A 13,935-nucleotide genomic window follows, 5' to 3' on the forward strand; every position below is an offset into this window, starting at 1 on the left:
ACATCTATATCTATCTATCTATCTATATATACAGAAGAATATATCGCAATATATACTGTTACTGCACATGCTTCAAATTACACCGCAGTATGGATTTTAGGCCATGTCGCCCAGCCCTACCTCAAGGCATTTAATATCATAAGGTGGGGACCCTACAATAATCCAGAGGAAACAATCAGGTGACCCCTATGAGCGATCACTTTGGTGACTGTGAGAAGGAAAAACTATCTTTGCACAGGAAGAAACCTCTGACACACTCATGGTTGGGCAGCCATCTGCCCAGACCGACGGGGGAGAGGGGAGGGAGACGAGACAAAAGACATGCTGTGATTAATGCAGAGAGGTGTATGAACACATGGTGAATGAACACATGGTGTATGAACACATGGTGTATGAACACATGGTGAATGAACACATGGTGTATGAACACATGGTGTATGAACACATGGTGTATGAACACATGGTGAATGAACACATGGTGTATGAACACATGGTGTATGAACACATGGTGAATGAACACATGGTGTATGAACACATGGTGAATGAACACATGGTGAATGAACACATGGTGTATGAACACATGGTGAATGAACACATGGTGTATGAACACATGGTGAATGAACACATGGTGAATGAACACATGGTGTATGAACACATGGTGAATGAACACATGGTGTATGAACACATGGTGTATGAACACATGGTGTATGAACACATGGTGAATGAACACATGGTGTATGAACACATGGTGAATGAACACATGGTGTATGAACACATGGTGTATGAACACATGGTGAATGAACACATGGTGTATGAACACATGGTGAATGAACACATGGTGTATGAACACATGGTGTATGAACACATGGTGAATGAACACATGGTGTATGAACACATGGTGAATGAACACATGGTGTATGAACACATGGTGTATGAACACATGGTGAATGAACACATGGTGTATGAACACATGGTGTATGAACACATGGTGAATGAACACATGGTGAATGAACACATGGTGTATGAACACATGGTGAAATAGGGTGGATTAAGAAAAAACGTCTAGTCTACTGCAGCATAACTAAGCGAGGATTCAGGGTCACCTGGTCCAGCTGCTTCCACAGAGGAGGAGAAACTATTCTACTTTTACAGATCTCAGGAACGTCTGCTTCTGTGTCTGAACTTGATTTCGTATTGCTATTACATCATTTAACTTTCTTCATTTAACTGAGAAGTGCTTTATAAATAAACTTGACTTGTTTATTTCTCTGATGAAACAGAATGAAAATGATTTCTCGAGTAGTGCAGCAGGAATTATTCCACGAGTTATGTGACCTTAAAGCAACAGGTAATACACACATGGACTGAAAACATGTAAACAAGTCCAAATCGCTCCTTTACCTGTGACATATTCTTTGACCTGGTGGATCTTGCTGATGGGGTTGTTACCTTGGAACATGTACAGGTTAAAGGGCTGAGGGTCCTTACCAACACGTGTCCATGTGCTGATGTCAGGAGTGGTCCACCTTAAAACACAGACATGCTCTGCTCATGCTTGACACCATTACAGTCACCTGTTACACTTGTGCTGGTCGAGTGTCAGACTGCCTACCTTCCCGCAGGAATGTCATAATCTCTGTCTCCAAAATGAAGCAACCGCGTCAAAGGATCATACAGACCTCCGTGGAAACCAATTACCAACACGAAGTCTGGGTTGGAATCAAAGTAAACTTCACCATACGCTGTGTATTGCACCTACACAGACACACAAAGATCTATTAATTGCATCGGATATGGAGAAACACAGCAGTTCTGATGAATAAAGTCACATGCTGAAGCCTTTTGTTCCGGCAGGACCAACATGCATACCTGTTTAAGCAGGAGCCCATTGTTACTGAACACAGCCAGTGGAGTCCCAGTGTTATCACATGCAATATAAAACTCTTCTCCGCTGCTGATCTCCATGGCAAAAACATGGCCCTGTGCAAAAATAACCAACATTGGATTCAACAATAACAAACCTGCTATCATGCTGCGATATGCAGTTATAATCCATTGCTATGGGGTGCACACACACCGTGTTTTCACATCTTTGTGGAGATCACACCGCTAACCCCAGCCATGACAAATGAATGCCTAAACCTAACTATGACCGAATTGTTACCCTGACACTAAAACCACATTTTGAGTCTGTTGGTCCCCACAAAGATATGTAGACACGGTCAGCTGCATTGTTACAGATGCCTCAACTAGTGCACCATTAGCTTTAGCAGAATAATTAAATAAATTACAGGGAGAAACTGCTCTCTCCGTCTTGTCACTTTTTTCCATATGCTCACTGGAGAGAAACCTGCTGTAACCAGACTGTCGTGCATCAAAAGTACAGCACTGAGTGTCTCGCCTGCTTCTAGCACGACAGCAGAGAGGTTTTTTAACCTGCCTTCTAACTTTAGCAAAAGCACTGCTGCGAGCTAAATGACTCTTTCAGTGTGGTACCTGCAGATCGTAGTAAAAGGACGTGATCTCTGAGCTGGAGTGGTTGTAGACGTGGGTTATCCTGGTGGGATAGTTCAGGTCCGCATAGAAGAACTGCAAGTGCTGGCCCAGGCTGTTCCTAGATGCTACTCGCCGACCCAAGCCGTCATAACGGTACTGGATGGTCCAGCTGGCTGCTTTGCTGTAGACACGAACTAGTAGGCCTGTTGTAAAAAAAATACTGATGCTGTTGTCTTTTATAAGGAAAAAGTGCACATGTTCAGTGCATGTATGACTCTCTTTAGGGTTAGTTTTCTGTTTTCCACATAAGCCTTTAGAGCAGCGGTCCCCAACCCCCGGGCCTCGGACCGGTACCGGTCCGTGAGTCGTTTGGTACCGGGCCGCGAGAGTTGAGGCTCAGGTGTGAAATGTGTGGTTTTCAGGGTTTTTATTGGTTTTCAGCGTTATTTTGTTATCGTTTTTATCGTTAACTCGGTTTTCCTGGGTCTTTTCACGCGTGTTATGAATAAATCTTCTTTTTTTCGGTACCGGTACTAGTTTTATTTTGTTGTATTTATCCGCGACACCTTAAAGGCCGGTCTGTGGAAATATTGTCGGGCATAAACCGGTCCGTGGCACAACAAAGGTTGGAGACCGCTGCTTTCGAGTGAACTTTGACTGCTCAGGATGTGATCAGGTGCTCTATGGCACAATTTGTAAACTTCTGTCTTGAATATAACATTTTCCTACACGTCTGATTTGGGTAATCATTTAAACTGTTCAAGCACAGTCAACGTCAAGAGGACGAACACTACTGTGCCACTTTGCGTTGCGTCTGTTGGTCAAACTGTGCAAACCTTTGGAGTTGTATTCAAATATCTCAGCTCCTCTCTGTCTGAGGAAGCCGTCCTCATCCAGCCTATACTGAACATCTCCCAGCCGAGTGATTCTGTCCCGCAGGTCGTAGCGCAGAGGGGTCAAACGCCCGCTGTTCCCAGGGTTCAGCAGATGCAGATTCCCGTTCAGATCGTAATTATATCTGAAAGGACAGAAAGTAGAATCGTTAATTATTATTTGGCATCAGTGTTTTCTTTCTTTCTTGAATGCTGTGATCCTACCTCCACATCATCTTCTCATTGAGGGAGACGGTCTGCAGCTGTCCATCGACGTCATACTCATAACCATATTTGGTCGTGTTAGCAAACGGCCCGATCTTGATTTCACGCTTTGTCACTCGGCCCATGTTGTCATACTGAATGGTGATCCAGTACATCAGTGACCTGAAAATCTCATACTGGATCTCCTTGATGCGGCCGTGCTGGTCAAAGTGTTTTGTGTAGGTCATTACTGCTGTGGAGATAATCTGGGAATGATGGGCAGACAGAAGATCTACTGTTACACTTCAGCAATGACCCAAAGCCCTGCTGATCAAAAAACTGCACCTGACATCTGGACAGCCCCACCCTGCCTCAGGTGGGGTTTTGTTTCATTGCTTTGAAGACACAAACACAACCTCCAGCTGTGGGTGGAGAAAATGTCATTTGATGAGGGAAGAACACCTGCTGCATCTGACACACATAAATCATACCTGTGACTAACACTGTGTCCAGAAGCATAACAGTGGTTAAACGTAACTGAGGGCTGTGGGTGCTCAAACTCTGAGGATCTGAAAGGATGTTAGCTCGCTCTTTAAATATTAGCTCGTCTGCTGCCAGTTTAACTTCAAGGCTTCGAGAAACATCCACAAATAGCTGCAACACTGAGAGGTCACAATAAACAAGCTGATATGGAGAATTAAGATATCTGAAATATATCCTTATCAGCACAGCGAGACCTGAAATGTCCAGCTACCTCAGCCTAATTAACCCTATAAACCTGTGCTATAAACTCTCAACCACGAAATGAAGATCCACAAAAACTCAGTGTTTCAAAATGTTTTCGTGATCTCTGCTGCCATGAGACACTGCCTCAGCCCCATTTACTAATCACTGATTAATGCACTTATCCCACTTGTTTTCTTCCTCTTGGAGACGTCCAAAGTTTTGTCCCATCAGTGGAAATATTTTAGGTGTCAGTGCCCCTGAAAGGATCTAACTGATGTGTCGTGCAGCGGGGGTGATAACATGATTTGGGTGTCCCTTCGGTCTCTTCCAGGAATCATCGTATGGTTTGATGTGAATGAAAATGATGTTACTCGTATGATATGGCCTTGCCAGTCACTAGATTTAGGAATGGTGCTCTCCACCACCATCAAAAGACCAACAAGGGAATATCTTTTGGAAGAACAGAGTTTAAAAGATTACTAAAACGTTACCATATTACTAGAATCTGAGGTGCTTATTTTAAACAGTATCGAAGATCCGTTATTACCTGATTGATATCGTAATAAATGACTCCAAACTTCCCAAACTGTTCCACTTTCCCAGATATGTCGTCAAACTGATAGAGATCGATGGGCAGCGGCGTCTCGTTGATTACAGCCTGCATGCTGGTGACCCTGAAACTGTTGTCATAGGTGTAGTCAAAGCGCGCGTTCACCATCCCGTCCTCGCTGAAGCGGAATATTTGCCGGTCAACCAGTGGGCCAATTTGGCGGTACCGGATGGAGCAGATGAAGCCTTCGCTCTGCAGGTTGACAGTCTTAAGCACACCAGCAGTCTCGTCATATGTGAAGCTGACCCTGGTCGAGTCATAAAGGATTTCTGCCAGCTTGTTCTGACGAGACAAATATAAACAAGTGTTACAGTGACGACACAAGCAGGATGTCTGCTGTGCATATCACACTTCATCACCAGCCTACAGCTCATCCAACGGTTTCTTTATGGTTCCACTATGGGTAACTTTCAATGACCAAAAGCAACTGTGAAGTTTGAAGCGGGAAAGATGTTGCAACAACACTGCTGCATGCTGCATGTACAGGACAACTGTACCTTAAACATACACAGACATTTCCTTCCTCATCGGTAACCTTTGACCTTTGTTGAAGAATCAGCTGCATAAAGACATGAATAACCTACCTGTCTGCGGTATTTGTACAGTATACGCCGGCCAGTGCCTAGATGAGCCACCCTCAGGAGCTAAGAAAGAGAAAGCAGTGAATGATTAGCTTTGCTGCTGTTGAGTGAAGTTGATCACATCCAGTGTGTCTCTTACTTGCTAAAAACAAAACACACCTGTCCATCTTCAGAGTAATCCACAGTAACAGACGCGTTGCTTTCTGGTGGGGTGTAGATGTTCCTGTAATATCCTATGGATCGGATGGTCTGCATGGTGTGTCGGGCCACGCTGGGCATGGTGACTGCTGACAGGCGGTCCATGGAGTCATAGTCAAGGATGTACTGGTGCTGGCTGTGCAGCAGCAGCACCATGGACTGATGCAGAGACAGGAGGAAGACAATTAGAAGCAGAACACACTGACTGGTCGCGTGGCGGCCTGTAGTGAGAGGCCACAGACGTTATGATTGGATGTCTGAATTACAGTTTCTTATACAGAAAACAAAAGTGGTGCAAATGTTGTAAATGTAGCCTAGATTCACATCAGTCCACACTGCAGATACATGAAGATTCATTCAAGTACAACCGGCACTGCATCGTTTAATCAGATGTTATCAGATAAAGATCCTGATATTGTTGCACCACCTGCTGGAGCTGCACCTACCGAGGTCATGCAAAGCTCCCCTGCATGTGTGTTAGACAGTTTGACATGAATACCAAAGTGGCTTTTCACAGCGCTCAGGGAACACTGACACCACATATGCTGCTCAGATACACCTGATTTGGTCATGAGTGTGTTTTATAGGATACATTTCCACGACCAGAAGAGACACACACATCAAAATAAAGAATGTTGCGCTTCAGTAATGAAATGTGCAATAAAATATGCTTTAATAAATTCATTTACTATTCTTTTATTTATTTAGACATTAGTAAATAATCTATTAATTAATAATGTAAAATGTATCAATGCAAGGTGATGTTGCAATGTAGCAATCAGAGTCTGAAGGCCCAGACAATTCCCAACAGATTGATTTTCCCACGTGGATCATTATGGCTTTGCTATACTGGTCAGCTTAATTGTCACAGTTTATTTGATCTTTATTATTTTTTGGTACTTTTTTTTTTTGACAAAGGATGAACTGAAGCTCTGCCATCACGTAATGTCGCATACTGCTGTTTCTGATGTCATTTAAGAAAAAAAAAAAAAAAAAATTTTTTTGGTACTTTTAAGTTATTACAATCAGAACAGACACTGTGGGACGGGAAAGATGAAGAGAAGTTAGGAAGTTGAGTTAACAGAAGGAGAGGGAAAACAGTAGAGAGGGATGGAGAGAGAAAAGACACTGAATCTGTTTGATCACCTGCTGAAACAAAACAGGCAAAAAGAAAAAACATAGCAGGGAAACCATGGCAACAACCCAGAAAAGCATCAGTAACAGTAAATAATAAATACTGAATGTTACTGAGCAGCAGGACTGATAATGCAGGATATGTTTGGAGGCAGCAGCCTGTGTGAGTCTGTGAGTACCTGTGTGTGTTTGTATTCAACAACCATAAAAAAAAGATTTTCTAAATCATTTAAATTTAAATGTAAAAAAGAAAAATAAATAAATGAAAAGATGTTTTTCTGACATTTAAAATTCCACTCCTCATTTTTGAAATCCACTGAATTTTCCTTTCCTGTTAGCTCACAGATTAGCTTTTAAATGACCAAATAAGATGTTGTTGTTGTTTTGTTTTTTACTGTGCTCCTTTGTCTCAAAGCTTAGCCTAACCAGTTATCAGGTTTAGGGGCGATCATGTTTTCATACAGAGTAAAGGACGTTTGGATTTTTCCCCCTTAACCATAAACACCTTCATTTAGGACTGTATTTTGTGTTTACTTGTGTCGTATTTGTATAATATTTAAATTTGTCTGATGATCTAAAGCATTTAAGTGTGACAAACATACAAAAAAATAGGAAATCAGGAAGGTGCAATGGCTTATTTGAAGAGTCTCAGTCAGGTTTCAGAGCTCATCACAGCACAGAAACAGCTTTAGTGAAGGTTACAAATGATCTCCTTATGGCCTCTGACAGTGGACTCATCGAATATCTACTGTCAGTTAATATTTGTAAATCTGAAAAGCCAAGAAGTTTTGTTATGCATATATATATATCCTACAGTATATAGCTTTTCATTCTATAAAAAAAGGGGAAGCCTAGCTTCTTCCTGGGCCACAACAAGTTTCATAGCTTGAACGTGCTGCTCTGCTGGGTCCTGCCTGCTTGTATTCTGCATATTCTCCTAAATGGGTTTCAGCTGGACACTGTAGCTTTCACCTACAGACAGGCATGTTAGACTAACTGCCAATTTTAAACTGATTATAGATGTGACTATGAGAGCAGAGGCCTCAAAATGTGACATCTTGGATATGCAAATGGCAAACTGTACAATAAAATATGTGAATGTATAGAAAAAAAATGAACTTGTAGTTTCAATCGGTAGAAAAGAAAGGAGCATCGTGTATGAGGACAGTACGAGAACAAAGGAAAGGATGTAGTGGGTACTTTAAATGTAGGGACACGAGGAAGGTAGATATGTTATGTGTGCAGGAGGAGAAGTGGAAGGAAGCAAGGCCATGGCCACTGAAGGTGGATACAAACTCTATCTTGGTGTTGATAGGAAGAGAAATGGAGTAGGGGTGACCTTGAGTATGTGTACTGTGGAGCTGCAGAGTATAAAGTCGGTGATGCATGTACCTGACAAACAGGATGTCAGGTGAGAAAGAGAAAGTTGGATCAAATGGTGCAGAGCGTGTGCGTGTTGATGTGTGGGGATTACATGGTGTAAGTTGGAGAAGCAACAATGTTGCATACAGTTTCGGGAGGAGCTGATATTGTCACAGCCGGGGCAGCAGTCGTGTGGTGGAAACAATGAGGCAGTGGAGATGCGAGTGGAGATTTATGTACAGTGAAAATAACAAAGGTGAGGGAAGAACTGAACATAAAACTGGGAAAACTAACAAACTGAAACATAAGGACAGCAGGAGATGTACAAAGGCTGTGCAGAGAGACGCAGAGGAACACAGGCAGACACACACTATAAATACACAGAGGGACACTGGGAAATCACACACAGTGGGAGACACAGCTGGACCTGATGAGCCTGACGAGACGGGGGACCAACAGAGGGAGCACCAACCCAGAAACCCAGCATCCAAAACCCCAAAACACAAACCATCCCAAACAGTCCACAAATAGTAGTGATAATAATAATAATAACAATAAATACACCAAACACAAAATCACTGAGTCCACGGACTCAGGACCATGACAGATATAATCTCAGAGATAAGCTCCAGGAAAGCTGATGAGCCATACCAGAGAAAGAGTCGCTAGACTAAAGGGAGAGGTGATGATCAGCAAGCAGCAAAGAAGGAACACTATAGGTGAAAGGTTTCTACTGAGGGTGTTGGTGGAGAGTAAGGAGGAGATCAGAATGAGGTGTACTACTGACAGCATGCCAAAAAACAAACTATGATGTTCGTCGAGTGTGGCAGAGAGCTGTGTGTCCTGCTCCACCCTGGAGGACATGAAAGAGGAATGTGAGGCAGTGGTGAGGTGTGCAGTAGAGGTGACAGGTGGGTTTTAAACATCAGCTCTGAGCCTCGTCTTGTTTGCAGTGGTGATGGTGGACAAATGAGGTCTCCGTGGACTATGACCTTCACAGATGACACTTTAATTCTGTCGTAAGAGCAGGGAGCAGGTGGAGGTATGAACAATGAAAATCAATAGAATCAAGAAAGAATATGTGTGTGGATGACAGGAAGGTAGCTGGAGAGGTGAACACGCAAGCAATGGAAGCATTGAAGGTAGATGAGTTTAAAACCTGGAGTCAATGATCCAAAGCAATGGACAGTGCAGAAGAGAGGTGAAGAAGAAAGCGTTTGCAGGGTGGAGATATATTCAGTAGATGACAGTGAGAGCTGCTATGGTGTATGGTGAGGAGATGGTGAGACTAACACAAAGACAGGAGGAAAAGCTGGAGGTGGCAGAGTTTTGTTGTAAGTGATGGACAATTTTAGAAATGAGTATCCCCACAGCCACCTCAGTCAGCTTGGAGATAAAGTGAGGAAGGCAAGACTGAGATGCTTTGGCAGTGGTTTGGGGGGAATAATGGACACAATGGACTAAAGATGTATACAGCTGCCAGCTGGAGGTACAGAGGAAGACCGCATCGATGGATGCAGTGAAAGAGGACATGTAGAAGGTTGGTGCAATAGGGATGAATGCTGTCATCCCACACAAACTCACTCACAAGCTGGCAACACTCGACCTGCACCCCACCCTCTGTGACTGGCTACAGGACCTTTTGACTGCCAGGCCCCAAACCGTCGGGATCAGCAACAGGACTTCAGCCAGCATTATTACAAACACTGGCGTCCCACAGGGTTGCGTCCTCAGCCCCATCCTCTACACCCAGTACACCCACGACTGTGTCACCTCCAACAAAGACAACACCATACTGAAGTTCGCGGACGACACTCCAGCGATCGGTCGCATCACTGGAGGGGACGAGGCGGCTTATAGGAGAGAGGAGGCCGGTCTGGTGTCATGGTGTGAGGACAACAACCTCACCCTCAACACTGACAAGACAAAGGAGGTGAAAGTGGACACAAGGAAGAAGAAGAGGCCTCACCAGCCGCTGTCTATCCGGGGCCTTGGAGAGGGTGAGCAGTAGGGGTGGGGAAAAAATCGATACTGTGTAGTATCGTGATATTTTGTTTGCTAATAATGTATCGATACAGGGACAGCAGAAATCGATATTGTGTTACAAAAAAGGTTTTTGTGCTCTGACTTCAGAGCACGTTGATCCTTTTTCTGCGCAAGAATCCTGACATTCCTTCACTGTCCAAATGTGTTTAACTGGTTTTTTGGCAGCAATAAACATGAGTTTACTTATTTTAATTTAAGACATGTTTTATTTTAATTACGTTTAAAACTTTTTTATTTAACGTAAAATTATATTTTGTTTTAATTTACTTTCAAATTCTTCAGTTGCTGAAGGGGCTGCATAGTTTTCATATTGCATAGTTCAGAATAGCTGTAATTGTACCAGATGGTTGCATTCAGTTAAGTTGGACTAGACTGTAATACAAACCGTTCAGTTTGTCAACAATAAAACTGACTGAGATGAGAGAAAGACTGAGTGTGAGACTTTGACATTAGATAAAATGAATATTGATAAAGTTTACCTTTATGGACAGAATCTGAATATCGCAAAATATTTTTAAAAAATTGCAATAATATCGTATCGTGCGTTAAGTATTGTGATAATATCGTATCATGAGATGTATGGTGATTCCCACCTCTAGTGAGCAGCTTTAGGTACCTGGGCGTCTACATCTCTGAGGACCTCGCCTGGACACTGAACACCACACAGCTGGTCAAGAAGGCTCAGCAGCGGCTGTATTTCCTGAGGAGGCTGAGGAAATTTGGTATGTCGGCCAAGATCCTCAGCAGGTTCTACAGCTGCACTGTGGAGAGCACACTGACCAGCTGTATCACTGCATGGTACGGCAGCACTACTGCTATGGAGCGCAAACACCTGCACAGAGTGATAACTGTGGAGAAGATCATCAGGACCCCGCTGCCCTCTCTGCAGAGCAGCTACCATCGCAGAGTCCAGAGGAGAGCTGCCTCCATCCTCAAAGACCCCACACCCCCCCAACACTTCTGCCCTCGAGACGAAGGTTTAGAAGTTGGAAATCCAGAACATCCAGACTGCCATCAGACTCTTGAACAGCTGACCCATTTTGAACAGTAATAATTATTTTTTGCACGTCTGCTCATATTGAGCTCTTTTGCACACGTCTGTTTCAAATCTCCATATTTTGTCTCCTTTTCTGCCTTCATCTATTTATTTGTACTACTTGTATTTATATGTTTTATTTCTATTGTATATATTAATCGGCATCTGTGGGTGGACAGCAAAGAAAGAATTTCATTGCACAAAGAAAAACCTTTTCTCTCGTGACACATGGCAATAAACACTGAATGCCAGGGGCAGAAGGATATCCAGGACCCCTAAAGAGAGCAGCCGTTTATTTTAAATTAATTTAATTTGATCACTCAAAGCACTTTACACAACTTGCCTCATTCACAGCAGCACTTTTTGCTTCGTATTTTCTGTCTAAATGCTGAATTTAATTGAATCTGCCACACACACACATTCAGCAGAGAGCAACTTGGAGTTAGTATCTTGCCCAAGGATATTTCTCCATCTGTGGTTAGTGCAGGTGACAGTTTACTGGGCCCTTCCCCAGATCTCTGCTTCGATCCTGTCCTGGAGGCTACAGACGCTTCTTCAGCTCACGGCTTGCTTCGTGCTCTCACACTCTCAGTGGAGACTTCTACTGTAATGTCCTGAGGCATCTGAGAAAGAACTTTCAGTGACCTGAACTGAATGTGTACAAATGTAAACTTTGCACACACGAGTCAAAAACAAGACAAGCAGAATTTATAATTGACAATGAAGCTTTGCTAAGCTTTCATGGGTGCAGCCCATAAACTCAGCTCTGCTCCTTGAATTTCCCCTAAAACGTGGGATCGTTGAAGGGGACAGAAACAGACGTCCCAGCGGCGTAAGATTCAGCACAAACAAAGAAATACTCAAACACAAACTTCCACTGACCACATTAAAACAGGATCTATCAACTATTTAATTTCTAAACCAAATAGTTGAATGATGTCATACTGTAAATGCACTGAGACTGCTACACTGTGATAGTACGTACTAAATATTAACCTGCTTACTTGCTTCAGTTTCAGTGAGTCTTGTAAAGCCGTTACTTATTCCTTCCTCTCGTCTCTTACACGCTACACTTGCTTTACTGTGATTCTTGTTTCTCTTCAGCCACACTTGCTGTTTTCTTTCTAGCTCAGTCTCTCCATGTAAGCTCCAACCATCCGCTGACACAGTAGAGCCTGTGACAGCAAAGTATTTCTTCTTCCTTCTCTGTCACTCCCCTACAGACGAGGCCTGCTGCTGCTGTGTCTCAGGCTCTGATGAAGCTAATAAAACCAAAATGTTTCTGATTTACCAACACAGCTCTTACACTGCAAGCAATCCGCTCTCGTTTGCTCTTAAAGGCACAACATGGGCTGTTTTTGTTTCATCACTGCTGTTTTTCATTCTTTAGCCCATCATTTCCTCACATCTGGACTTTCTGACACATCTCCACCTTTAAGGGCACGCTGTTTAATCCTCTGTTCATTTTCTGTGTTCCTTCCTTTCTTCGGTCATTATTTTACATGAATTTATTTAGAGTGAAATATGTGTGATTCGCTCTGTTACGGATGTAGAGTTACCACGACTCCCCTTTAAATCTGTGTCCACGTCCACTATGTTCTATTAACACCAAATTATCACTCAGGCTATGAATTACAGCCGAAGACCCAATGTTTGGCCTCCTAATAAAATATTTGCGCAAAATTACAGAATTATTTCAGAAGAAAAGAAAATGAGCAGGGTCGATATTATTGGCTCCCCTGAAACAACAACATAATACGAACCACTGCTGCGAGCTGATGTGTTTGTAATGTTCAAAGCCTGTAAAATGAAAACCGAGACTTATCTTCAATTTACAAACAGAATAAAAACTTCAGCAAGTTCAGAAATATAGAAGAAGCCTGGCAGTAGGAAGTGAAAGAGTTCAAAGACTCTGGAAAGAAAACTTGTGAGACGTGTCTTTAAAGACTAATGACTAAAGTCAGACCAAGAAATACCCAGACTGAAGTATGCTGAGGACAGCCTGGAGAAACATCACGAATACTGGAAGCATGTCTTTTGGTCAGACGAGATAAAACGAGAGCGCTTTGGTCGCAGAGATGCTGCTTATGTTTGGAGAAAGAAAGACAGTGAAACACGGTGGTGGGAGTATTATGCTGTGGGGATGCTTCAGTGTGTCTGGAAGTTGGAATCTCATCATGGAGGAAAGAATCATACAGAAAGATGAGATGTGAAGATTTTGAAAGAAAACTGGGTCTTCCACCACGACAATGACCCAAAACATACTGTTCTGTCCTCACTAAGTGTTGTCCTCGTGAACGTAGACTCAGCTATACAGACAGCTAAACACTCTCCTAATCAAAATCCAAGGACAGGCCGATGTGTTGAGTTGGATGATTTAATAAGGAAAAAGTGTGAAACTGTCGACAAAACCAGAAATAAACCAATAAAAATGTTGCATCAATATGAAATATACCAAACACATATTCAAAGATATAAGAACACTATATTTATCTGCTTAGTGAGTGCCCGAATAAAACATCAAATGAAATCAGCTCATGATCGAAATGTTAAAGAAACCACATGGCATATGAGCTAGCTTAACCTTACTAGCTTAGGTTATACATGCATTCAAATTAAATTCCAACTACAAACTATATCACGCCTTCACAACAAATAGTAATGCACACT

General features: G+C 42.7%; 1 protein-coding gene across 11 annotated transcripts in view; it reads right to left on the reverse strand.

Annotated features, from left to right (window-relative positions):
• The window catches only part of tenm3 (teneurin transmembrane protein 3), a 335,219-nt gene that overhangs the window by 4,512 nt on the left and 316,772 nt on the right, over positions 1–13,935 (reverse strand). For all 11 annotated transcript variants that reach the window (XM_076884527.1, XM_076884523.1, XM_076884525.1 and 8 more), the window contains 9 exons: positions 5,649–5,846; positions 5,493–5,552; positions 4,846–5,190; positions 3,594–3,838; positions 3,333–3,514; positions 2,497–2,699; positions 1,870–1,980; positions 1,613–1,755; positions 1,402–1,526 (listed from right to left, as the gene is read on the reverse strand). In XM_076884527.1, coding sequence (XP_076740642.1) covers positions 1,402–1,526; positions 1,613–1,755; positions 1,870–1,980; positions 2,497–2,699; positions 3,333–3,514; positions 3,594–3,838; positions 4,846–5,190; positions 5,493–5,552; positions 5,649–5,846 — 1,612 coding nt within the window. The remainder of the gene's footprint in view (positions 1–1,401; positions 1,527–1,612; positions 1,756–1,869; positions 1,981–2,496; positions 2,700–3,332; positions 3,515–3,593; positions 3,839–4,845; positions 5,191–5,492; positions 5,553–5,648; positions 5,847–13,935) is intronic.

The sequence above is a fragment of the Maylandia zebra genome, linkage group LG6, assembly GCF_041146795.1.
Source record: "Maylandia zebra isolate NMK-2024a linkage group LG6, Mzebra_GT3a, whole genome shotgun sequence".
NCBI classification, from domain to species: Eukaryota; Metazoa; Chordata; class Actinopteri; order Cichliformes; family Cichlidae; genus Maylandia; species Maylandia zebra.